Genomic DNA, 26,191 nt, shown 5'->3' on the forward strand with positions numbered 1-26,191 from the left:
AATATAATGTCGGGTTGAAAAGTCCGCTTCTTCACGTCCAAACTGCGCTAGTACTGCATTGAAAACCGTTAAATTTGACTCTTTTTTCTGATTATTTGATAGGCAAATTACGGAATAATTGATTGGATGAATTAATTTATCTCGCATTTGTTTTTTTTTATTTAAATGAACCAGTTTTACCATATAACCGCCTACCGAAAACGACTTGTTTATAAAAAAAGTAAATTTACACCTACTCCAAACGCAATACGTACACATTTCTCATGACAACACAAATCGCATTTTTAATTTCGCTTTAATTTATTATAATATCGAGTATCATTTTCAGACACAACACCACGTTGTATTAAGATGTTTGTAATATTTTCTAAAAAGAACAAAAACCAATTAACAATGGAGAAGAAGTAAGAATAATTGAATTGAACAACTGCCATTTTGAACGCATTCGCATTTACACCTTCATGTATCACCAGCAATAGAGCTGACACAACTGACCGATGTGTAGCTAAACAAAAGGTAAACAAACAAACTACTCGCAGAAGTTTTCAGCGAAATCGCTTGTTCGTAGCACTTGAGGAAGCGACAATGAAGGAAATATGTTTGGACATAGACTTACACAAAGTGTGTCGAATCTGTTTATCACAAACCAATATGAACCAGGCACTGTTCAACATATTTGCGGATGCAATTGTGGACGGTAGGATTGTGCCGCTGGTTGAAGTGATCGAGAGCTGTGTCGGCATACAGGCAAGTAACAGACGGAAATGTGGAAGCTTGTAGAACAGTTGTTTGTGCGAAAGCCATGCGCTAATGTGTGCGATTTAATTTTTCACAGGTGAAAAACTCCCAGGTGCTTCCGAATAAAATATGCCACACGTGCAAATCTATCATTCTTCAGTTTCACGTTTTTAAACAAAAGTGTAGTCGAGCGGAAAGTGTATTGCGAGAGATGCTGTTACACCGAACATCAATTACTGAGCACTTAGAAGAAGGTGGTTTCCCTGATAGTGACTATTTGGAGGAAAGTAAATCAGTACATTCACCTTTGGTGGAATACATTGAAGAAACCATCGAGGAGGCGCAGGAGGAGGAGGAAGAGGTTGGTACTGTTTTAAGCAATGACAGTGAATCCGTAGCTACCGATGGGATGTGGGAATGTCTCATCAGCCAATCTCCGGAAGGGGTTGAAGATTCGGATAAAGATACTACAATCATTCATACAGAGGAATATTTGTCCGATATGGGAGACGGAAATTTTGTGTCCGCGTTGGAAATGGCACCCAGCGTCGAACGAGCGGTGGCCAAACATGAACCAACAGCATTGGATGATTTAAAATCAGTGCAAAGCAATCGTCATGTATGCGACATATGCGGAAAGATAGCCCTCTCAAAATCACGCCTGGCAAAACACATGCAGCTTCATATTGATTCTAAAATAGTGCTCGATCATATGAACTTTTTCATTTGCACCTTCTGCCGATATGTGTTTCTGCGAGAACAAGATTTGAGTGACCACAGCGTGCAGTGTTCCGGATGCCTAAACTTTCCGGTTGTTGGGAATGAGCCGTGCCGTGTTCGTGATAATGTAGAACCTGCCAAGCGCATTGTGGGAGGTAGTGGCGTCTGCGGAATCTGTGACGCAGGGTATGATGATCTGTTGCACGTGAAACAGCATATCATTAGTCATTTGGAAAAGTTTCCATGCCCGTTGGAGGGTTGTGGGTGCGAGTACTCCTCACTGGCACGGTTGACCATACATATCAGCAATCAGCATGTCGATTATCTTTCGCCAAACTGTCCCCACTGTAAGGAGGAAATCGATCGAGTCGATTTAAGGCAACATGTAAGACTCTACTGCAAAGCGAAACAGTTTGAGTGTACACATTGTGGTAAGTTCATTGTTTTTTTTTTAAGTTGGTTTAAACCTATGCACTCATGGGCGAGGGTTTCGATTTCAGATAAAAAGTTTCTCTCTTGGAAAGCATTATCACAACATCTGAAAAAATTAGACCAAAAGTTTCACTGTTCGCAATGTGATAAATCATTTTCATCGCAAGCCTCGTTGAAACTACATGAACGTAAGTGGATCAGCAAAAATACTGCTGTGACGTACAAGTAAAACATTCACTGTTTTTTTTTTTTATTTCGCACAGGTACACACAGTGGAGAACGACCGTACGTATGCACGATTTGCAACAAGTCGTATAAAACATCCAGCTTGCGAACAGCGCACATGGATACACACATCGAAGGGAAAACGTTCAAATGCGAAATGTGCGGTAAAAGTCTCCAGACGCGTGCCTGCTACAGGAACCACGTGAAACGACATTTGGAACAACGCAATCATGAATGTCCCGTGTGTGGAAAGAAATTCTTCCAAAAATGTACACTTCGTGTGCATCTGAAAATGGTGCACCGATTGTCGGGCGATATGTTGGATGTGTAATAATTTTTTTTTTGTAACGCTAAACTAAACGCATCATTTATTTAGCTACGATGGCTTCATGGCTTTCTTCTGTGCTCCGAATTGTTCAGTCAAACAGAACTGTTAATCATATTATAAGGAATTTTATCCATTCTAAATAGTTACGTGTTACGTTCGTAAGTGTTACGCAAATCTTTATTTTTTAACGAATTTTCACGAGAAATGATGCTTATGTGGTGTCGATGTGAGTGTTGGTACTGTAATTGCTAGCCTTTCCCGTCGCTCAGTTTTTGACCAGAATGATCCCTTTTTAAGAGCCTGTGCTTTATTTAATTGAGTGCATAAGATGTTTAGTTATCAAGTTCCATTGTCCCATTGTAGTTCCCGCCTTTCCGAATTCTTGTACCTAACTACTTTTTCCCATCTTTTTTTCCTTTCCCAGCTGTTAAATATTATACATGGTAAAACCCTGCGTGGTAGATAATACAAAAAAAAAACTTAATATTTTATACTAAATATTTAATATAATATTTTGAAAACAAAATACTTTATTTATTTATTTTGTTTTTTTTTTTAACTTACCTTCTTATTTATTTATATATTTATTTATCTATTCATTTATTTACATAATGATTGATTTATGTATTCATTAGTTCATTTATATTTTCACTTATTAATTTATTGATGAATTTATTCTATATTTTTTAATTTGTGTATTTATGTATTTATTTATTTAGTTGTCATTCAAAATAAATTGTTTGCCTTGAGCGCTATACAATTGCAACTTAATTTAAACCTTGAAACTTTTATTATATATTTTTTTATTATAGCTTTTATTATAGATTTTATTACATATCCCTAAAGCTGACTTTTAGCAGCAATCTTTGCTACCAATTTTTTAAAACCAATTTTTTACAAAAATATTTGTAGAACTCAAATATACCAACTCGAAATAAATAAACCATGAGTAAAAATGCAAAATTTATGGTAACTTCTCTTACGCCGCTGGATAAGTCAATAGATTTTTGTAATATAATAGAAACTTCGGACGGGTGAATCCTCATACAAAATGGTTACAGGGAGTAAGTAAGTCGGTTTGGGGACTCTGAGGATAGTTAGTGTAGTAAGTGCAGTCAGTGTGCAGAAGAAATCCGAGATGTTTTTAACGCTTAGTTCAAATTATTACTTTTTTGTTTCAAATTACCACTATACTAAAACTAAAAATAAATAAAAATATTAACATGTGCGCAAATAATTATAAGTTTGTTCTCATCATTCAGAGTTTGCTCATTTGATTCTCAATTATTATTAAATATAACATACAGGTAGTCCCCGAGATACACGGTACCTTTTACTTCCTAACAATTCTATATCTCGCTGAAATAGTCTAATATATGCCTGAACGAATCTACAACTAGCTGAACATGTCTATATAATCTTCAAAAACTCTGTATACGCGGATTCGGAGATTCGTGGGTTTCTAAATTTGATAGTTCTTTGAGCAAATTGTACTAATTTGACACATCAATTGTAAAATGCCAAATAATTTGCATTTTTGAGCGTTTTGATTATTAGTCAAGTACATTTTGGCTGTAAAACGTGATATTTGACTTACGTGAATGTCTCCGGACCTCATTATTCGCGTAACTTGCAAAATGTTTAATTATTCTTCACACAGTTGCGTGTTGTCTTGCTCGTTATTTTTCACGGATTTATATAAGTTCCTTACTTCAATGTTATGCCTTCGCGAGCAATGCCATCAAATAATCAACAAATCCAATATAATGTTAGGAATCTTATTCATAAACCCTTCGATAAAATATCTCTCTATAACAAAATGTGTTCCGTATTGGTGGGCGGCTGGGATAAAAAGCGTAAAGGAAAGCGAGGCGAAATGGCACTTTTAAGGATTATGCTGTGTATCTTATTGGGTAAACCACTTTATACTGATATTTTAACGGCCATCGATGCTTCAATGACAAAAATAGTAGAAGAGGTATTTACTACAAACATAAATGTATAAAATAGAAATAAAAATCAATATCAAAAGTCGTAAAAAGTATTGAGCGAGGTAAAATGGTCTCGCTATGGGGCAAAATGAAAATACATAAATTGACAAAACACATCAAAAACAAAAGGTGGAAAATGGACCTGAACACATGACTTTACGCTTTGGTTAAAGTTCTTGCATTTAGGCGGAATTTTAAGTATAGTTATTTTACTTCTGTAGTAAAGTGTGTAAAGTGTAGTTTTTTGTTAAAATGTAGTAAATTGTTGGAAAATTTAATAATGCGCGTGCTGTCAGTAATTTTTCTTCTTGATAGAATATACTTAAAGCATAGTTTTATTGATGAAAATCAAATATATTGTAACGACTATTACTTACACCACAGTGTTGTTATGAACCAACGCAAGATGATTCACATGAGAACTAGATTTAATGGTGAAAACGCAGAACGAATTTTATAGCAAATAGAAAGAGAATTATGTTGTCAAAATTAGGAATAAAGAAAACTCTCTTCCGGTACTGCATCCAAGCGAACAAGACGTGTTTTCTCTCAGCTCCGAACATAACCATAGTAATTTACGACACACAGCCTCATAATTTTGCTCCTGTCAAAACATTTTACAATCTAAATCAAAGATGATTGTCATATGCCTGTATACACATTCTTTTTCCTCTAATTGTTTGCTTTTTTGCGAAATTTATTCATAAATTTTAGGTTATGAAATGTTCATTGTGTGCATTAAACATTGTATTTCATATATTTTAATCATCAGAAGTCATTCAGGCAGTCAGTCATAAACGTGTTAATTTGCCAATAATGCAGGTGACCATTTCGCCTCGGCTAACTATTATGCATCGCTTTCTCTTACAGAAAAAAGCTTCTGCCGAATAGCAGTATACCGACTACAATGACCAATATCGCTACAATTATAAAAGGCGTAATCCATCAATTACGTAACGCTGAGAAGGGAGGGAGGGGGTGTCCTCAAACGTTACGATTTGTTACAAATGAAGGGGGTTAAACTTTTGTTACGTAACGCCAAATAAAATGTTTGTAAACCATTGTTTGAATAAGAAAATGCGTATTAAACGGTGATTATTCTTCTTGACTCCATAACCTACGCGGTAATGCTGGTTTTAGTCGAATATTCTTCATTTCTAGGCGGATGGATCATACGTATCACTATATGGACCAACTTCTAATTATGTAAATGTTAAACAAATTTTCTTCTTCTTTGGCTCAACAACCGATGTCGGTCAAGGCCTGCATGTACCCACTAGTGGGCTTGGCTTTCAGTGACTAATTGATTCCCCCCAAAGCAGGATAGTCAGTCCTACGTATGGCGGCGCGGTCTATTTGGGGATTGAACCCATGACGGGTATGTTGTTAAGTCGTACGAGTTGACGACTGTACTACGAGACCGGTTGACAAATTTTATCTTTTTTTAATCCTAAATGTGAATGTACCATAATAGAAAAAGGAAAATTCACAAAAAACATCCGATTTTGTTTAGTAACAACAGTGATATCCATCCAGTCGAATATAGGAGTTGTAGCTTTGTTGTTTTCTAACAGAAAGCGCTTAAGCACTTGTATTAGTGATGGGCGGAACTCAAACCTACCGGGTCGGAGCCATCCGTAAGCGAACCGGAGTATGGACGATCCGAAAGGTTCCACTAGGTTCAGTAGGTGCAACGATTCCGGTAGGAGTCAAGTAGGCATAAGTGACTTTAACCCGTTGGTGCAGCGATTTCGCATCAAATCGGGCCGCAGTGAGCTCGGGTCAGGTCGGGTCAAAGTAGGTTAAATTATCGACCCGAACTTGCACCAACTGGTCGGAGTCGCAAATAATTTCGCACACTCAATACGTCAATTTTTCACCTCGATAAGTGGATAATCTGCTACGCGTTTTTTTTGTAATTCCTCTCAAACTTATTAAAAGATTTTTCAACAGTTGTCAATTCCTTTTTTACAGCCATGCTATTTATAATGTAGTACGTGTCCATTGTTATAAGATCCTAGTTTCCAACCTTCTTTTAGATCTAATGCAAATGAAATGAACCGGGTAAAACGCTTTGATTAATTGCTTTTCAGACTCACATGAAATAAGATAGAAAGAAGAGTGTAAACGCCTGTTTCATTCATTGCTTGCATGGTAATTTATTTGATTGTAGTACATATGAATATGCTATTCGTCACACCCCCTATATATTATGGATAACGGGCAACAAAGGGAAAGCGAACTCATCAGCTAAGAAACATCGTTGAAGGAATCAGGTTTGCTCTTCTGCTTTTCATCCAGCCTTACTGGGTAGCTTGCCTCCAGTGCCCTTGGCGGCTCGTTTGTCACGTGCCACCGAAATGTACGATATGGTTTCAAGTGCCGGCAGAATGTTGGTCATTTCGATCGATGTCCTAGCGTTTCGACGGGATCTCTGTAAGAGGATGGTGGTGTAAATGGAAGTGTGGAAAAGTGTGTGTTGGATAGGGCGTAAGATGAAGCGTTCGAGAAAGCGTGTACATTGCCGTGGGTAAAGGAATCAAACCATCTGAGGCATCTGGGGCGGTGGCGGCGGCGGTGGAGGGAATTGATCTTGTCCGGGAACTTCAGGTGGAGCCTGACGTGATACCTGTGATACGAGATGATAGTTGGTTGAGAACGGAACTCATGTTTTAGATTTGGTCGGTTCCGGCTTACCCGATTGTGCAGCATTCCGGGTGGCCTGGGAAAATCGCCCGGACTGGGGATGTTTGGCATTTGCGACGCATCGGTAGGCTGGATTTCAACATAAGTAGAGAAACAACTGTTGAGCTGTATACAACTAAAAATTTGTAACCAAAACTTACCGGTTTAATTGCACTTGGATGGGCTAAGGCTGGAGAAAGATCGATCAAACACACTAATCCAGCGAAAAGCGCTGCCAGTAAGGTGAAGCGACCCATTCTGTATAATGTTGAAAACGTTACTGTTGGTAAGTGGGTCTCGTTACTGAGTATTTATAGTGCGACAGTCCGTTAGCTAGAGATTCGCACCTTCGATATGATCAATTAGTCGCTTATTAACGAACGTAAATCATCCTTTGCGTGTCAGCACGGTTTTACAACTATGGGGAAATAGAATACCTGGTAGCGATCTCGATTAACCGTCGAAATTGCCGGATGCAAAACATGTTACTTCGGGGCAGTTTGTTTTAGCTCTTCAAAACATAAGGCCGTGTGAGTGTGTGGAGTTTTGCGACTTAATCAATCATCCGACAACTAGTATTGCGGGAAGTTGTCAAATGTGTAATCTATAATTTTCCATAACCTTCCGTGGGTGATAATCGCACCCGACTGACACGCTTGCGCTGTACCGGTGCCATGCGCATGATTTAATCTACATTTCTCACACATTTCAATTGTACTTATTGTCATCACCATCGTAATGACCCACACACCCAATAACAAACGCAGACGAATGCTGACAAGTCTATTTAAATTTTGTAATAATTTATTTAGTTTTCTTTTTATTAGAACTATTTAACAATATATACAGTAGGCAATAAAGATCATTAAATATATTCTCACTAGAATCTGACAACGAAAGAAGAAAGAACGTGAATAGAATCTAGAAACTTAAGCCAACTCATGAAAATAAGACACCTAACTTCACTACTATGAGTATTGATGGATCGATCGATGTTTTGTCATTTCTTCATCGCGTTTGTGTTTCTGTTTTTTTGTTCTACTTTTATTGATATATTTTTAAGTTTGCCGCTATTGCTGCTGCATCTGCTGTTGTTTATGAGTGGTAGATTTTTCTTTTCATTGTACAACTACTATTTTGGATGGGGGATGGTATGTTTGATTCCTACCTCCTTTAGATAAATGTGACTATTTTATTATTAAACAGTGTTTGACACTTTCCTCTAGTACGTACTGTTAACCGTTATCAATTAAAGTGCTACAGTGTATTCAGTTGAAACTGAAATAAAAACATAAGAAATATCAAACAATCACCATCACCTAGTATCTATCGATAATGCGTTGGATTTTATGTTGCTGTTATTTAGGCTTAATTAGACTGGATTTTTTTTGGACACTAAATCTACATTTATGCAAGTGTGATTTGGTTTACGAACTGGTTTTTGCTTGATTTTTTTTATTGTTTAATATACTATTACCTAGAACTGTCTTTATTTTGTTGTTGCTATATTTGAATCCATATTCGAGTGTAACGGTATGCAGCATTGCTACCACTTTTTGGAGTTGAGTAGTTTACATTGCCTTCCGACTCTGACTCGATCGGGGTTTCAAACTTTCGCAAGTCAGTTAACCGCCATTTAGTATTAACGTTTCTAACGATCCTACGGATGTTTTGGTTGTAGTTTTGTGTGAGTGTCGTTGCTGCAGTTTCGGAAACAAATAACACGGCAGCCCACAAAACCATTGTTTTTTTTAATGTTCAAAACTCCTGTAAACGTGAATGAACAAACTACGCAACCATCGGTCCCTCTGGCGCATTATTTAGCGCGACAGGTAACTAAACTAGTACGCACTAAACCTAATGCAGAGTGAGGTCGTAATAAGAAGGAAAGAAAGAGAAATTTCGCTACCAATCAGAATAAAAGGCAAATATTTGAATCCAAAAGTTACGCTATACATAGATGTATATTTATCAAACGTTTCTTCCTACTTCTGCTTCTACTACAATCGCTACAGTGTTCCGTCGTTAGAAATTGGTCATTTTGATTCCTTCATCGGCATTAAGTTAGGGAGGGAGGGAGCTTGCTCGAGTGTAATGTTTATGCTATTCCGCTTCGTTATGCTTGTTTCGTTTTGGCATTCGATTCACACGGGTAAGTGGGCGTTCGTCTACCTTTTCCGTTTAATGGACCGTTTAATTTGATTGGCGCCTACGCTTTGCATACGGAGCATTTTGGGTAGAGCTGTTTGGGGGATGATGAATATGATGATGCACTTTTAAGAAATCACCTTTGGTGCGATCGTTTGATGCGCTGGGTGTATATAAATATGGTTTTTTCCCTCTATTTTATGTTGGATGTCCTCCATCTTCCTTCACATTCATGAGGACTTGTTAGGAGATGATGTTGGTATTTTTTGTATGGGACTAATGTTTTACTATATCAATGTGAACTAGTGCTATGGTTTAGGTTTTACAGTGGTGTTGCTTGAATGTCAGTTGTCGTTTCTTTGCCATCCATCACCCAATAACAGTTACAGATGGTGTTTGCTATGCTAATGTTTGTCAGAAGAAGTTTAACTCGGAAAACGGGGTATAGGTGTGTATAAAGATAGTTATGTAATGTATGTAGAGATATAGAGTATAACGATCGTTAGGTAGGTTTGTAAGGTAGGTTAGGTTAGGGAGTAAATGGTGAAGAAACAGTCCCAATTGGCGTAATAACACGATGTTTGGTAACACGAGTAAGCTAGAAATTCGAAGTTGGTTAAAATCGTTGACGATTGCAGTTTGCGCAACTGTTAGCTTCAATGGTGTAGTGTGTTTTGTTAATTTTCAATCTTTTTCGCAAACACCAATCACATAGACTTGCACCACAAACATCAATCAGTACAAGAGCACGAAGTTTGCTTGTTCAAGGTTGAAGGAAGTAACTGTTTAAGGTTATACAACTGAACAGCTGGTTGAAACAGGAGAAAGGGATAACAACTTCCATTATAGCTTATACACCACACTTGCAACAATTATCGACATGAAGATTTAGGAGCAAACGCACGATCAAGTTTTATATCCTTTTGATAGATGTTTTCGTGTTCTATCTGCTTATGTTGTTCAAGGTTGAGAGCTGACCATCTTAACGTAACATCGTTTTTCCCGTAGCATTTATGCTCGCTTGCAATGTTTTTATTTTCTCTCCTAGCGGTACAAACTACTTAATAAATGTGTTAAAAATGGTGTATATGCTTTTAAAATTTGAGAATTTTTAACAGCTAATTCATTTTGTTTAGTGTTTTGTTTAATTTTGTTTGTTTCAGCTAAAAATAAAAAAAAGGTCGATGTGTTAGGTTTTTTACACACCATTATTTGTTAATGCTTTGCGTTCAACGTTTGAATGCTTTGTTTAAATCAATAAATATTTATATGCTTTGTGACTTTAGTGTGGGTTTTTTTATTTATCTGGCTCACAGTGGCTATTTTTTTATCGTAACGTTATGCTTACATCATCACTTATTAGGATTTTAATGTTATTTTTTGTTATATTTTTACAATGCAAACGTTAAGGCTACTTTAAAAAACTGTTCTTTTTCGCTTTACTAGAGATTTGCTACTCGATGCTTCATCTCTTGTTAGCAAGATATGACCCTACTAGCAATAGCTGGGAAATGCTTTACTGGATTCGGTGTATTGTATTAATCGCACACGTCCGATCAGTGCAACTATCTCGTGAATTGTTTTTTTTTTCTCTGAGTGTCAACACACACGGCTGAGTCGATTTCGTCTGGGTATGGTACGTGTTTATGCCTTCCTTATTGAAATGTACTACTTAGAAAGAAATATCAACATTTGGTTTGTGAATCGAGTGTTAGGGTTACTATTACTTGTGGCCCGGAATCCTAGTTTCTATTCAGTTGGACCACAAGCTAGTAACATGAATACCCGATTTCTGAAACCGAAACTGAAGCATACGAAACTTAATCGCTGTTTTTTTTTTAAAGATTTTACCAACATGTCTCCTTTCTAACATGTTGCACTGTTTCGGTACTGTGATGTTCTATTTCGTTGCAATCTGATTTCAGAACGTTGCAATCTTTGGTGCAGTGCACGAACGAAACACAATACGCATTAATTTATTCATCATCATGATACACACTACACGATGTTCGGTTTGGAGTAAACATGCACACATTAGGCTTACAGTTTGGTTCCTTAATCAGCTGTTTGATGGTACGATCTCGTAGAAATGCGCAGTTAGTGTTGCGATTATTTCAATGCAAGTGGTTTATTATTTTCGGCACACAGTTTCCAGTTTGTAACGCTTCAATGTCCGGAAAGATGGGCGTTGAACGTTTAGCCAGGTGGTACATATACTCGTGAATTGTGAACTGTAATTGGTTGTCTATATAGCTTAAACGTAACCTTATGAATGTAAAATCTTTTTTTTCTCAGGAACGACCTAGGTTTTTTTCTGTTCTCTCTTGCTCGATATTCGTTATCTCTATGTATTTCTATGTTTAATTACCGCACTTTTGAAAAACAACCATACCTTAGAGCATTTGGCGAACACACACACACACCCTCAGAGAGGATCGAACAAATGAAAAAAGAAAAAAAAACATAAACTATGTCGGTATCAAAATAAGCGTTGTAGATGTGGATATCTTGTGAGAATTATTGAAAGGAAATCAGTTTGACTTTCAGTTTGAGCTACAATATGTATGAAAAATGTTCGTGGACAAGTTATTGGTGATTTTGTGCAAGCTAAATGCAATCTGGCAGGTTGTATTCAAAACGGGTAAATTGATTCCACCGTTACATTATTTAAAGCAATATTACCAAGACATTTTTTTGTCGATTTATATTTAACTATTTTCTTTATTGGGTTTATTTAGCTTGACTAATATGTAACAATTGAAGCTCACGGAACGCGCAAGAACTGTACTGCAATATAACTGTGCATGCATCGTCAATTAATAAATTCAATCGACAAACCAAAAAACTGCATCTTAAGAATGATAAAAGACAGATTTTTAGCAAATTAATAATTATCTGTAGCCAATTGCAACCTATTTGGTCTTTAAAATTGTACCAATCTAAACGTTTCAAAATATGAACGCATGCTGCAAAACATCAAAACATAACTGTGCTTGGTTTGATTTACTATTATTCTGTTTCCTGGCTCGATCTATTGTTTGCTAGGAAAGTGCAATGTAAGCACACGCGTAGATGTGATCTAAGATTTTAATTTGTAAACGAATAAAAATTTGCAAACCATTCAGATTGTTTGCAAATCTTTCAATTTTAATCGTTTCAATACACACTGATGCACCGTTTACCTATCAAATTATGCTACCTTTCTAAATTGCGTTAAAACTTTCGCAAACCATTCCAAAGTGCGTGCCGTCGTGGTATGTGTTGGTCATGAAAGTTATGCTATCATTTGTTCGAAGAAGCTAAAGCTTTTTTACTCTCTTGTGCACAGCCTGCAATGGGGACATTTTAAAACGATGAGAACGAAAAATGTGTTGATAAACATTTTTGGGAAATTTAAAAGAAAGATGGATCAAGTTTGGTCGATCAGTCTCTTAGACTGAAAGATTAATGTTTAAAAAAATGGATATACAAAGAAGGCTTAGAAAACATTATGGGACCGCAAAACAAAACCAAAAAAGATATAGTAACATTATCGTTTGGCTTGGCAATCAAGCGAGGCACTTAAATTAAGTAACATCGCAGCAGCAAGGCAGGGTGGAAAGTTCTACCTAAACGCTTACCTGAATATCAATTTCCTAAACACAAAGGAATCTAAAACGCAATACATAAAGTAGGGTAGATATGCTTGAAACAATAACATTATACAGCTGGGTAGGCTTTTGTTTCTTTTACGATTCATGTAATCTTGGCTAAGAATTATTAAATCGACTCCCTAATATTCGTTTTGTTCTACACTACCAAATTGGTTCTACACAAACGCATCGATCGTGGGTAAGCGTCCGGACATTGGACCATTATTATTGAAAATATGGCAAAACTTGCGAATAAAATATGAGACGCCAGATGATGCGCCTTCTTTTGCTACGATTTTTTGTTGTATCGTTTATCACATTACGCCATGGTGTGAGTGTACTACGACGGACTAAAAACGTTCGCTCGATTACTCCGCTACAGAGTGTTAATGCATTTTTAGATAATTCACGCTAAAGCTTTGTTGGGTTGTTTTGCACCTTGTAAACTACTGCGTCGTTTGTAACGATACGGTAGAATTTACAAGAAGTGGTATGCATTTCTTTGTTTGTGATCATTCGAAAGTAACGAGGGATTTTAAACAATACTAAAAGCAGCGTTTAGAAGTAGAGGATTGAGTACTGCTTTTAGCTTTTTTTTGGAACAATTTTATCGCAGTGTGATAGAGATTTGCTCATAATAAAAAAATAGTGGCTAGAATCAATATTAACGATATATTCAACGAATCACCGCCACTCGCTAGCATCTTAATCTTGCTCGGTGTTCTTCGTTGTATAAAAATGCACACTGACTAATCAGAGAAGATCATAGGCAACAGGCAGATCTCGTTTGCTATTGATAAACTAAATAAAACTTAACACTAATACTACACTTTCCCGCCAGTGTAGAACAATAACATTGAAATGCGTATGCGAAAAAGATGAAATCTTTCGATGTGCTGGATGCAAGGCTCTTTTATTGGACAGTCCGAAGGCCAATGTTAGCTGTTCATTCAAGCATCTTAAGGGCTGACCCTGCTGCAGTGTCGTCTATGCATTGGTTTGGTATTTGATTCAACCATCCAGAATAATATTTCGTGCCTTAAGCCTATGAGCTATTGGGTTCTATCATATTCGTTCGAGAGGAAAGAAAGAACAAACACAAACTTTAGAACCGCTACAACAGTCCAGTACTAGCAGTTCACGTGTACCGATGCAACTGGATGTTGTATAGCTCCTATGGTTTGAGATGCGTTGTCTTTTTTGAAGATGTCTTATCATGCTACAGATCCCTATTGCACCTACATGCTTGCTATCGGATGAAATCATGTTGTTCGAAACCGTTTCAGGGTGTTCCAGTGGGATGATCGTTTGCACCGATAAGCGCTGTCAGCGTATTCTACTAATTATTCGTACGACTGCGACATCTGACTACTTGTGACTGTGTGACACGATTAATCGTCGACGATCGATAAATTCGTAACTAGTCCCGAAACACATGTGTATATCAATGGTGTAGGTGGAGTAGGTGGAGTATGGTTTATGTAATTTAAGGCAACATAAACGTTACCGTTTTATTCTATTCTCCTTTATAATGATAGCCGCTGTGATCTTCTGTCCCGGGCTATATATCAGGTAAGGTCCGCTTTTGTTCACAAGTGTTTTTTTTTGCTAATGCTGAGAAAATATCTAAGGAAATTCTATGCTGTCACGCCTCGAGTTGCTACATGGTCGATTTGATCGGTCATGAAAATTGAGTCGGTGTTATTAATTCTAGCGTTTACTAAGTACAAACGCTTCCCTCATGCTCATACTCGCTCACGCTCATATACATTATCTCTCGCTCTTTAACTCTCTCTCTCTCTTTCTTTCTCTCTCTCCCTTTCTCTCTCTTTCTCTCGCTCTCTTGACTGTAAGGTGCATTCTTGTTGCTAGTTTTTCCACTGTCCATATTTCCTATATCGTTGAATTAAACACTATGTTAGTAAATTGGTTTATGCACCTCTATCAGTTGCTGTCCTACGGCAGACTCTGTAAAGCAGTAGTCAGCAATGGGCAATGGTTGCCCTCTATTTCTCTGTAACGCTAAACTAATCCATTATATACCTAAGTAGTCTTTTTTCCTTTTAGTGACGTACGCCACCGTCCGGCCCAACACTTTATCCTTAACCGCAGTCACCTTCACATCGTTATTTTTCCTCCTCCCTAATCAGCAATCTGGCTATGTAGCAGTTATGTTTCTAGTCAGCCCACCCGGTACTACCGGGTGCGCTGTGCACGGCTGGATACTAGAACCGGGAGGCACGTTCCCGTTGCTTGGTGAACTTGCTGCCCGTTCCGGCCACCGATCCCGAGGCGAGCGAAGGTGTGGCGTAGCAGCTGGTCGAGCTGCCCGAGGAAGATAGGAACAGGTCGGAATGGAAGGATTCGGACGCGGCCGGCGGTGGCGGAGGAAGTGGGGGATGGTTAGGATCGGGTAGCTCGATTCAGCTGCTTGTCCGGTGGCTGCCTATATGCGTATCGCCGGTGGATGACTGTGCGTTGCTGTTGTTGTGGTGAGCGGCATAGGAAGGTGCCACGTTACCGTAAGCCGACTGTGTGCCGAAGCTGTGGGCGAACGAGGAGTTCGCCGTCGTAGGCACTAGCGCCACCGACGAGGACGAGGAGGAGGCTGCTGGCCCCACCCCGGTCGGGGCACTCGTCGTCGACGGTGGCAGCAGGGTTTCCGGCACGAGATGAGGTGTCCGGCTCGAGATGGGCGGTAGGATCGGGCTGGCCGGCCACGGGTAGGCCGGTGTCGAGGTCGACGGTACGCTCCTAAAAGAGAAACTGGTTTACGAAACATGATGAGCAACACAAACACACCGAACATCGACTTGGAAGAGAAACTAGAAGCCGTTGCCGTTTCCGGGTTGATTCGGGTTGCTTTTGCTGTTGTTGGTATTTTTATTGTAGGTCTTTTGGTGTGGTGATGGTAGCAGGTGGTAGTGGTAGGTGTGGTGGATATGGTGTTAGTAGTAGCAGTAGCAGTAGAAATTGTTGCTGTGTGGCCTGTTGTAATAGTGGTGTTGACAGAGGTTAGTTTCAAGATGTCCCGAAAGCAGTGGGGCTTTGGCAAGTACCCTTTTAATATTCCATCCTCTTTTAATGATGGATGATTATTTTTGGTTCAACTTCAAATTGGCATCACTTTCGGTTCTGTTTCGTACTTCCAAACCGGTATTCGGTCCAGCTGATCTGCGCCGTGCGCCATGCTGATGCATACTAGTTGGTTAGTTGATTGGTTGGTTGGTTGGTTGGTTAGTTGGTTGGTTTGTTTTGTCGGGTGGAGGTGGGATGGTTTGAGCGAGCAACATTGGACGCTGGTGGAACTCTATGAAAATAGGAAATTTTTGCGGCATGCTTCACGGTACCTGGAGTGCGGCAACATCAGCGGCGAGCCAAGGGGTGGCGCCGGCGTCGGCAAACCGGACGACGAGCCCGTGGCCGCGGCATCCGGGTGCAGGAAGTTACGGCGCTGATCCACCCGCTCTTGATGCTGCGTCAGGCATCGCGTTAACACTTCCGGAAGATTTTCGATTTGTGTCTGGTGTAGAAGGAGAGAAAGGTGACAGCGTTATGACACGATTATGGTTTGAAATGAAATTGCTTCCGGTAGGTGGTGCGATACACCATGGATCTTGAGGCTTACCTGCAGCGATGTTAGCTTGTCCTCTAGACTGGTGATTCGTTCCTCCAGAGCGTCCTGTCTGGTTGACATATCTGATACGATCTCGTACACAGTGTTTTGCGTCTGTGATAGAAGTATAATCAACACGGGGTACGGTACAAAGTCACGTTAGATTTTTTGGTGTGTGTTAAATGACCTATAAATTTGAGCTTTTTCTATACATGCAGAAACGGACAATGATTCATCAATTTTGTTCTTTATTAATATGCACGTAGTTGCTATTTACAATCTGTTTTATCGAACTCAGTCTTTAAATAGACTGGTAAATGCCATACATTCATCATTTATTGCGAAAAGGATTAGGAGTAATTTTTCAGAATTTAAGCTGCATACATTTTGAGTGTATTATTATTTTATTACAAATGCTAATATTTTCCGCTAATTAATTAATTTACAACTATCAAGAAGACAGTTTGTTCATGATATTGAAAAAATCACCGAGCTAAATTTAGCTTTAAGTTTCTAAAATAAAATTTGTTGTGTTTGTTTTGTTAAAAATGGCTTACTGATGGGTACTAAGTATATCGAAACAAAAAGTACAAAATAGAAATAAAGCCACGTAAACCCATATTATGTTTTAATTGATTTTAATTGAATTGGCTGGGCATAGATTGCATTCGCCTCTAATTTTGTAAAAACCGTTACTGTTTCGATAATATTCTTACCTTTGCCATGTCGGTGATGGTGTTAGCATTATCCATGAGCTTACGCTGATCCATTTTAACTTTTCGTAGGCTGGAAGAAATATAACGAAAGCAAAACGAAATTGTAATTCACAATAATAATTACAATACGTTAATAATACATGTATACTGAGTACAGATATAATTCTTGTGAATACAGAATGAAAATGCTTAAATGTTAAGTCCAGTCCTAAAGTTAATAAAACTTTCCACTCTTTATTTTACTTTTATCGTTTGATTACCATTTTTTTTTTATTTTTTACCAACAGACACAGAGAGCTACTTGTCAGTCAAACTGTGACAATGGGATGGGATACACTTGTTTTGCTTGAGTAAAGAAAGTACTTTCCGGAGTGTGGTGCGCCAATAAGTAGTTATCGTTTGCATAAAAAAATTACACACAATGTCAATTTTTCCTGGGTTTATTTTAACCCGCACCACCGAAATGTTAAAAACACAATCAATGATAGTAACCCATTAGTAAATAGAAAAAAAATTTGAAAGCTCTATCAATGAAATTCTAACCGTGATGGCCAAAACAGTTATACAGTTTCGATCAGTAGCGTGCGCGATCAGGAATCCTGCCACGACAAAAACGGACATCGTGCGACATTGTTGGTGGACGTCGGACGAAAATTCCGGATAACTGGCGGTAGTCAGCTCACAAGGTTGTGGATTTGTTTTTGCAAGTAAGCTTAAATAATTACCTTTCAAAGGCAAGATTATGAAAAGCAATTATGTGTCTTAGTTATTTTCTCTAAAGCCATCCGAAAAAAAATCGTTTTTTTTTAATACATACGTTATTTCCGGTTCGCTAAAGAAAGCGCTAATAGTGTGAATAATCAATAATTTGATCGCCATGATGTGTGTCTCTATTTGTTCGACTTCGAAATCAATTATATGATTAGTTGATACGATTAATGTTTGTTTTGAGTATGATTTCATATTTTCTTTAGTAAACGTGTGATTGCCAAATAGACTATTCAGAATGACAGAAGAGTTGTTGATAACTTAATGACTTGATTTTATTGTTTAAATGGCGCATCAACGATGAAAATACAACACTTACGCGTAAATGGCCAGCAGAAACTTTCTCTGATGCGTTCGTACTCGCCCGGGATTGACTCGCTTCACCAGACGGGTGTGTTTGTAGATGAGCCAGGTTTCTCGAAGCACATTGGCAGCAGCGTTTTTCAACTAGAAATAAAATGCATATTATTCGTTAATTGAAATATATTATTTTTTAGAGTATATCATTTTTCTGCGGTAAACAAATTCGACGCGTGTGTAAGTCAAACCCTGGCCGTTCGTTTAAGGAGTAAAGTTAAAAAAGCATAAAACACACCAACAAGAAACCTGGAATGACAAATGGCGTGGACTGTTGATCTCTCTGTTAACATAATTTATTTCCGTGCTTAATTTTAAGCCCGTACTCATTTTAGCTGCCTCTGGTCCATTGAAAAGTTTCTACAGGTTCCGATTGCCAGATCGATTGCCATGGTAAGCCTCGCGGACAAAAGAATGGTTCGATGGTCAGTGCAATGAGTACGCAACGATGAGACCCAATCAACTTCAAAAAGCCATCGCAGATAAGTTGCTTCCGCAAGACGTATGACATGACATCAGCCATCGTTCGTTTCCACGGTTTGGCGAGCGGTCGGTAAAATAGTGCCATTAAACCTAACGATGGCGATGATAGGAATCAGCCGAAAATGGCATTCCCGAGCAAGGACCGTGATCCGTGATAAGTTTATAATGAAGTGGAAAACCCAACCCGACGAGCGTCCAATAGGGGATAGCGTGGACAAAATAGGGACCAGTGGTTCTTAAATTATCTTCCTCTCTTACGACTCGAAAACACCCAACGGACGGTTTTTGCGGCTGCGATGTGGTATGTGATGACATCGGATCGAACAGGTTTTCCACAGGGTTTTCTGTTTTTCATCCTTCCCCGTGCGATGGTTTAAAGTTCGAACAGCTTTGCCTGTGGTTGCGTGTGCAAAAGGAGAAGACGGCCGAAAGCAAAGGTCTGTGCTTTGCCGTGGGTAATTATTGTGCCGCAGAATAAATGGGTGCGTAATTTTTCTTCCACCTTCACATGGGTTTTGTCATGCGTAGAACGAGGTTAAGTTTCAGTTTTTCGCATCCAAGCATACCAGGCTAAAGGAACCGATGGAATTGGCTTTTCGGCCATCGAAAGCAGATGTGCTTAATGAGCATCGTCGTTCGAAAATAGAGCATTCTGCTGTACAGTGCGTACAGACATAAGATCTTGTTGGTTTCAGTGGTTTGATTTCGAACACTGTAAAGTCAGCTCACGAAAACTCAGTCCAGCGATAAAAATGTATCACTTAAATTTTATTGATAGCCATTTTCAAAAACTGTTCCAATGATAGAAAATAACAATGTCCGCGTTATGGTTTGGTTTGGTATTTTATTTCATGACATAAAAAAGGTTATTTTTTAAATTCAAGCATTGTTTTACGTTATTTTCTTACATACTACTACTATGTTTAACAATTCGTTTGTTATTCCTGTTTTGTTACTCTCTTTTTCAATTTACACCCATTTTCCCGTACCGTGTTTCTCAATGGCACACAATTGAGTTTCGAAAAGTAAATGATGCATGTTATATTCAATGGTTGCACGTTCGTAAATCGAAGCCAACTGCAAATGGCGGGATTCAATATTCAATCCATGCTATACACTTTACTCATGAATGGACCATTTGGTGCACGTTTGATGCAGGTGCCATTATTTTTCCTGTCTTGAACTATACTCTACGCAAGTATCAAACGGTTCACATTGAGTAGGAAGTTTTCTAAATTCGTATAGAGGATCCTAACCGTCTAATAGAACTGGTTGTAGAGCGGTTTGTAAACACAAATTCTATATTTGTGAACGAAACTTTTGAGCAGGAAAAGTTGTCCTTCACTGTTGCTTTTAAGTGAACAGATTTCTAGATAATACCAGCTTCTACGGTACTGTGGATTCCGTATGTGCAATGGACGGAAATTGGAACGACAGTCGAGTTCATCACCGGTTGCAAGCAACCGCAGACGGAAGGCCACAAGCTTTGAAATTGAATTCAAGTTCGTCGAATTTCATGTGTGGATTTGCTTCAGACTAGTTAGTGGACATCTTTTGCCCGATAAGGGTGCAGATAATTAGCTGTTGATTTTGAAACTTAACAGTGATTCAAGCTGGTATGTTTGCAAGACGATATCGGAAAACTTCAATTAAAGCTATGTACAAAATTTGTAACGTTTGAAAATTGTTATGTCCATCTACTGGAATAAATGTAGTCAAATAGATTGTTGTTGCCCTTACTATTCATAGAGGATTTGGATCGTAAGAAATTTTATCGATTCATATAATATATGATAAGATTTCTTAAAATATCTAGTCTTATGCTTTGTTTTATGTTGCTACTTATAATTATTCGTTCTACCACATGTTTAGTACCTCGGTCAACAAAGATTCACTTAACTCGTAGTAGGTTATTCAACCACGACAAGAGCTCCTCTTGTTAGGTGTAGTAGGCATGGTTCTACAACTAGGTAAAAATGTTGTAGTTAAAAAAAATTGAATTCAAATCACACATTATAAACAACATTATTACTCCCTCTGAACTGTATCTCACATTATGAACTACAAAATGTAAAATGTGGAAAGCATGTTCATCATATATTGCGATTTAATTCGATTTGAGGAAAATTAAATTATTGAACGGGAATAAAACGTCAATGACCGCAGCTATAGGAGTGACTATCACTAAATGAGTGATAAAAAATTGCTTCTAAAATAAAATCGCAAAATAGTTATGGTTTTTTAGAAACATTGCTAATTCTACATCTCAAACACCTGATGCATTATGCAGCTGTGAAGCATCAGATTATTCGAAGCTCGTTGGCAAACGATCAAACTGCTTTTTCTGACAGTTTGTCTGATTTGGCATACCGAACTGGTGTGTAAATTGTTTCATTAGGTGTTTTCTCCCCGATACTAGTTCCCTTGAACCTTTTTATGTGTATCTAACGAGTAGTTCTTTCCGGTATATGTGACCGACCTAGAAGAATGCTTTGGGAGATAATATTGAAAATGAGCCGCTAATTTTCACCTCTTCTCGATACCATTTTCATCCATCAGACAAGTTAGCTAAACATGCATTTTCTACAATTTTCCACTTACCCGCTTGGTGAGCTGCGTATCCATCATAAAGTTGTGCACGTGCTTTTCCGCTCGTGTCAGCTCGAGCTTCCGGGAGACGACCGCCACCAGCAGTGCCGTACAGCCCGCACCCTATCGCCCGGCGTCACGATGCAGATCGTTAAAAGATAATTAGATTAACAGCAACCGCCAGAACGGAGGAGGAATGTTTGTGCACGCGTTCGTTGGCATGGGGTGGGACAATTTTCCGATCGAATGTGGCGGCCGGAAGGATGATAAGAAAGAAACAGAAAAGAAACACAGAAAGAGAAAGAGCGAGAACATCACTGATCAGTAACGGTGGTCGATAAAGTTGATCCGGTCGATGTCGCCTCCTTCCCGTGTACGGTGTGTGCCCGGCATTACAACAGGGATGGAATGCAGTTGGCTAACACATCTCGGCGAGCTGATTAAATTTTTCCATTTAGAAGTTTGGTGTTTTATTCGTACAAAGTATCGTGTTGTATCGTTTTCGGGTGTTGTATTTTTACTTCGGGCTGTTTATTTCGTTTCGGGAGTTTAGAGGTGGACAACAGATTGAGAGGGGTTTGTTTGTTAAGAGTGTGTATGTGTGTGTGTGTGTGTAAGGGCATGCGTGTGTTAATGTGTGATACGGGATATTAACCGGCATATGAGCGACCGTGCGGACGAGCAAGCGGGCAATCGAATGGAACACGTTACGCATGAACGAACGCCACGCAGAGATGGAAGAAGAATAAAGTAACATAACAACCGTTGGCGCGTACTAACTTTGTTGCGTTGAACACAAAAACACACATCTATACAAGCGCGATGCTGCTTCGTTCTGCTGGCGTCGTTGTTGTTGTCGCTGTTGCTGCGGATGCTGTTAGGTGGGCTTAAAGTTTTTGATTATGTCCTTTCGTGGGGCTGTGAGTGTGGGGCCTTGTGTGTATGTGTGTGTGAGTGTGTGTATCTTGATTTGAGCGGAAAGGTGAGAATGGATTTCGGAAGATACGTAATCTTATTTTGCCTTTTTGTTTTACTTTTAGATTACAGTGTTAAGTGAGAGTGAACGGTGTGTGTGTGTGAACGTGCGCAAGGCCGAGCAAAAAATAATTAGGCGCTGTCTGCATGTTTGAAGAAAATTATTTTCCTCCACTTGAAAAATCTTCTCATGTACTGGGAGTTATGCAGCAGCCGTTGTGCTGCTTTTGTTGTTATTGTGGTCACGGTTGAAGGTATGGCCGCAACTTACAAAGTTCATTCCGCTCGAACCCAGCGCTTACACTTTTCCAGCGTTGGATATGGGAAGGCTTCGGCACCACTTCCGGACGAAAGCTGTGTGTTGTTTTGAAACTGCTCGACAGTGCAAGATTTACGATCGTTTCCGGTGCGAAGTGCAAAAACAGCACAAAATTATGTAAGAAATCGCACACTCGGACCAAACTGGTATGAGGGTGGAGCTAATAAGCAAAAAGGACTCGTGAAACATAACAACAGGACTTTATATTGGAGAGGGTTTGTTAAAAAATTTACAAGTTGTTCCATAGTTAGGCGTCACTGGTAGGATTTAGTAGAGTTTGCACCTTTGTATGCTAGCGGCGTTATCCTAGAATGCCGTTCGTTTTTTATTGTATAATTTAGATTTGTAGTAAAATATGGTTTATCTTATTGAAACTTATTAAAAATTCTAAAACCATTTTTTTTATTTTTGGAGCACCATTTTTCGATATTTTTTATTTTAGGCGTTAATTGGCTCAGTTTGTCCTTTATTTTAGCCATTCTTTAAGGTATCAGCCTAGAAGGCTTAATGTTTCATAAATATTTATTATCGTTTGGAGTTATGAATGAAAATAAACAAAGAAAAGATCCCTGACGCCTATTACAAGCAAAACCCACTTGTTATTGGAAATGTTAAGTAACGACACGCGCAGCAGTTTTATTATTTATCACTATCACACGGCAAAATTAATGGAATCATAAATACTACGCGCACGATAGGAATCTACAGCGTGGTGGAATGTCTTACATAACGCCGGGTAAAACACACGCATTCCACCCGCATGAGGGAAGCTTTTGGCTCGCCCGACAGTAATACGTTAAGACTCTTCCCGACTGCTTGGCGAAAGCTTTAAGACAATTTGACATTCGCGCCACACACATGATGAAGCCATGAATATTTACAGCAATGAAGAGATTTGTGCGGTGCCCTACGCGTTGTAAGTTTGGGGTTATACCAGCGTAACCGGATCCAATTGTTGAACGAGCGGAACGACACACGCACGCAACTTTAGGATGTGCTTTTCACCCATCCCGTGCTCGCTTATCTCTTCCTATTCCACTAATAAGAAAACGAAAAGAAGACGGGACGGTCTTCGTTATGGATAGGAAATCGTTTCATAAATCAAACACTTTCGCCCGGCATCGCAAGCAGTTGCGGTCCGCCTGGCGCTGTCGGCAATCTAGAAGGAGTTGAGCTGGAAGGGGTGCCCTGCTCTGCCCTGCTGTTCATGCTCAATGAAACCCAAACAAACAGCCATACTGAATGAGATCGTTGTTTTTATGATGCGGCCCGGGAGAGCGCGAAAATTCGTAGCGGAGCGTTGGCGCTCCCGGTAAAATGACGGTAGAGATTCGCACAACGGTATCATCAAAATGCGCACCGAGTACACCATTATACGATTATCTAGCCAAAGTTATTCCACATTTACGTGGTCATTCATTTCTTTCCCCCTCTTCTTTCTCAAAAAAAATATGTAGAGAGAAGAGGGAGAAAATAGCATGAAATGTCAGCGTGAGTTTGCAAAAAGTCGGTATGATAAAAAAGCGAAGCCAATCCCAGAGACGAGGTAAGGCTTCAATAGTTAGCTAGCAGCCGGTCGGTTGTTTCAGTTGTCGGCATCAGTAACGACAGCAACTGGGATGGGTACGATCGTTTGAAGTGTGGCGCCCTCTTATCACGGCACTTCGGCGCGATTAGATGAGTTCTTTCTTCTGTGTTCTGCGAGAAGAACGAAAAGTAGCTGCCCGCAATGTGTACACACCGAATGAATCAAGTGGACCCAAGCGAGCCCTGCCCATAATACGCTCAATGAAGCGGTCCTTACTGATGCTGTAAATGTGTAAAGGCAAGAACAATGTTTTCACACCAAATGGGCGCATACAGACTGGGTGTAGGGCTTTCATGGTTGGATTAAGCTTTACCTCCAGCCGGGGAGAAGTTTCAATTCCCCTGTCCCGTGTTTGAAGCGCTATCACTCACAACACTCAACTTATGGGATGCTCAAACGTGTTATGGGATGCGAGCTTTTAAGGCAGTTTCCCCTTTTTCGGTAACAGTGCACATACTTTCGCATGAGCGTACACAACCGTAAATCAGCTCTCATTAATAACAGTTATGCTTTTGCCATTGTAGTGCTTTGCTTTTGAGCGGGGAGGGGAGCAAGATTGGTAAAGGGAGGGATAAATTTGAAGTGGTCCTATAAATTATGCCACACAAGAACCATGGTTCGGTCCTGATTGTGGGCTGTCTGGAAGAGCAGAATGGCGCTACTGTTATGAATTGGGGAGGCATCTTTACACATCGCTTGACGTATCGGTACGGATTGTGAGAAGCATGCGATGCTACAACCCTGCCGTCGCCATTGTAAATGCTACTGCCGGGGAAGCATTTACATAAATTTGCATAGGTTCTGTCCGTTGCTTCTTCCAGACGTCAGATTTAGTTCAATAATTTATCGATAGCAAACTCGCTCCAGCCCACCCCATCTAGGTTGTTGAGTGCGTGTCTCATGTGTGCGCATCAATTTTGGTAGGAAATTTTACCCGCATGTGTTAGCGTTGCGTACAATTGCGTATGACTGTGTGTGCAGCATTGTGATATTTTCTCTTTTGTTATTGAACCGGGGGAAAGTTGGTTCTTTGGACGAAGAACGAATGCATGTTGATAACACCAGCCAAGCAGCCAATTAAACATGTCTGGTTGAACAGCACTGCATATTCGTGAAAATAGACTTACTGGTCGTGGTGTATATTTTGCGTTAAAAGGGCATAAACTGTTTCAAAACCATCCACTATAAATGAAAACGGAACGGAGAGAAAGTAATGGAACTCTTTTTGTCGCCATCAAACTGTTGGCTACAAGTGCAATTGTTCCAACTAAATTGCTGTGGTGTCAACTTGTTGAGAGGAATCGCTTCCCATCCTCTAAGGTAGCCGGGGTGGATGTCGGCAAGGCTGTCCGAAACTGTTGTGTGTGTGGATTCATAATTTACGTGAGCGCAGCACTCATGCAGAAAGAAGCACGCACATGCATATTCATACCCGCATCTGGACACGTGACACACCGCTTCTATTTGCCTAGTATCATATGGTTCCCTTTGTATGCAGTAGAAGAATGAGGATCATTTCTCAGGACGCATCAGCTTTCTTGACTTTACTGAACGCTTGTCTGTGGAGCCTTCTCTCTAGCACCGTGCCTTGCCTTCGGTGAAACATGGCAATGTCTAAATTCCTTTTTTCCCTGCTGTCAGTAATGTTGTTGCTGCTCTCTTTTATCTAGCTCTTCTTATTGTGACCTTTGGCGCCCGGGAGATGATTGCAGTTTCTTGTATCATTATGATCGTCTTGTGCGCCCAAGGCAGCAGCCGGTCTTGGTGCCATTCCGGTATGGGAATGGCACCACTTCGATGGAAGGTTGTGTTGATTGATCTCCGTCGGGCATGTTTTGTACGTCTGTGTTTGGTTGTGCAAGGGAGATTAATGGCGGGCAG

General features: G+C 39.5%; 3 protein-coding genes across 21 annotated transcripts in view; 1 reads left to right on the forward strand and 2 right to left on the reverse strand.

The window, feature by feature from the left end:
• The first annotated feature begins 485 nt into the window (after positions 1-485).
• On the forward strand, positions 486-2,969 carry LOC120904214 (zinc finger protein 382-like). The gene is made up of 4 exons (XM_040314037.1): positions 486-747; positions 836-1,889; positions 1,959-2,078; positions 2,154-2,969. Exons 1-4 carry the CDS (start codon positions 586-588, stop codon positions 2,444-2,446), a joined length of 1,629 nt encoding a protein of 542 aa, XP_040169971.1. The 5' UTR covers positions 486-585; the 3' UTR covers positions 2,447-2,969.
• A 3,596-nt stretch (positions 2,970-6,565) lies between these two features.
• On the reverse strand, positions 6,566-7,401 carry LOC120901722 (arp2/3 complex-activating protein rickA-like). The gene is made up of 4 exons (XM_040309876.1): positions 7,281-7,401; positions 7,132-7,209; positions 6,980-7,063; positions 6,566-6,868 (listed from the first exon to the last, which is right to left on the reverse strand). Exons 1-4 carry the CDS (start codon positions 7,374-7,376, stop codon positions 6,728-6,730), a joined length of 399 nt encoding a protein of 132 aa, XP_040165810.1. The 5' UTR covers positions 7,377-7,401; the 3' UTR covers positions 6,566-6,727.
• Positions 7,402-7,905: 504 nt separating this feature from the next.
• The window catches only part of LOC120905248 (small conductance calcium-activated potassium channel protein), a 134,800-nt gene continuing 116,514 nt past the window's right edge, over positions 7,906-26,191 (reverse strand). For 15 of the 19 annotated variants that reach the window (XM_040316141.1, XM_040316149.1, XM_040316150.1 and 12 more), the window contains 6 exons: positions 21,441-21,551; positions 18,319-18,446; positions 17,232-17,301; positions 16,528-16,629; positions 16,250-16,422; positions 7,906-15,665 (listed from right to left, as the gene is read on the reverse strand). In XM_040316141.1, the coding sequence (XP_040172075.1) occupies positions 15,323-15,665; positions 16,250-16,422; positions 16,528-16,629; positions 17,232-17,301; positions 18,319-18,446; positions 21,441-21,551 (927 nt within the window). In that variant the 3' untranslated portion in view covers positions 7,906-15,322. Of the gene's footprint in view, positions 15,888-15,958; positions 16,423-16,527; positions 16,630-17,231; positions 17,302-18,318; positions 18,447-21,440; positions 21,552-26,191 lie in introns of all 19 variants that reach the window. The other 4 variants (XM_040316148.1, XM_040316143.1, XM_040316145.1 and 1 more) reach the window with 2 other exon arrangements.

Source organism: Anopheles arabiensis, chromosome 3 (genome assembly GCF_016920715.1).
Source record: "Anopheles arabiensis isolate DONGOLA chromosome 3, AaraD3, whole genome shotgun sequence".
NCBI classification, from domain to species: domain Eukaryota; kingdom Metazoa; phylum Arthropoda; class Insecta; order Diptera; family Culicidae; genus Anopheles; species Anopheles arabiensis.

Coding starts and splice junctions, on each gene's coding strand:
- LOC120904214 (XM_040314037.1), top strand. CDS start 586: ATGAAGGAAATATGTTTGGACATAGACTTACACAAAGTGTGTCGAATC. Junction 748..835: donor AGAGCTGTGTCGGCATACAG/GCAAGTAACAGA, acceptor AATTTTTCACAG/GTGAAAAACTCCCAGGTGCT. Junction 2,079..2,153: donor CTCGTTGAAACTACATGAAC/GTAAGTGGATCA, acceptor TATTTCGCACAG/GTACACACAGTGGAGAACGA.
- LOC120901722 (XM_040309876.1), bottom strand. CDS start 7,376: ATGGGTCGCTTCACCTTACTGGCAGCGCTTTTCGCTGGATTAGTGTGT. Junction 7,064..7,131: donor CCGGAATGCTGCACAATCGG/GTAAGCCGGAAC, acceptor CTCGTATCACAG/GTATCACGTCAGGCTCCACC. Junction 6,869..6,979: donor CGCCCCAGATGCCTCAGATG/GTTTGATTCCTT, acceptor ATCCTCTTACAG/AGATCCCGTCGAAACGCTAG.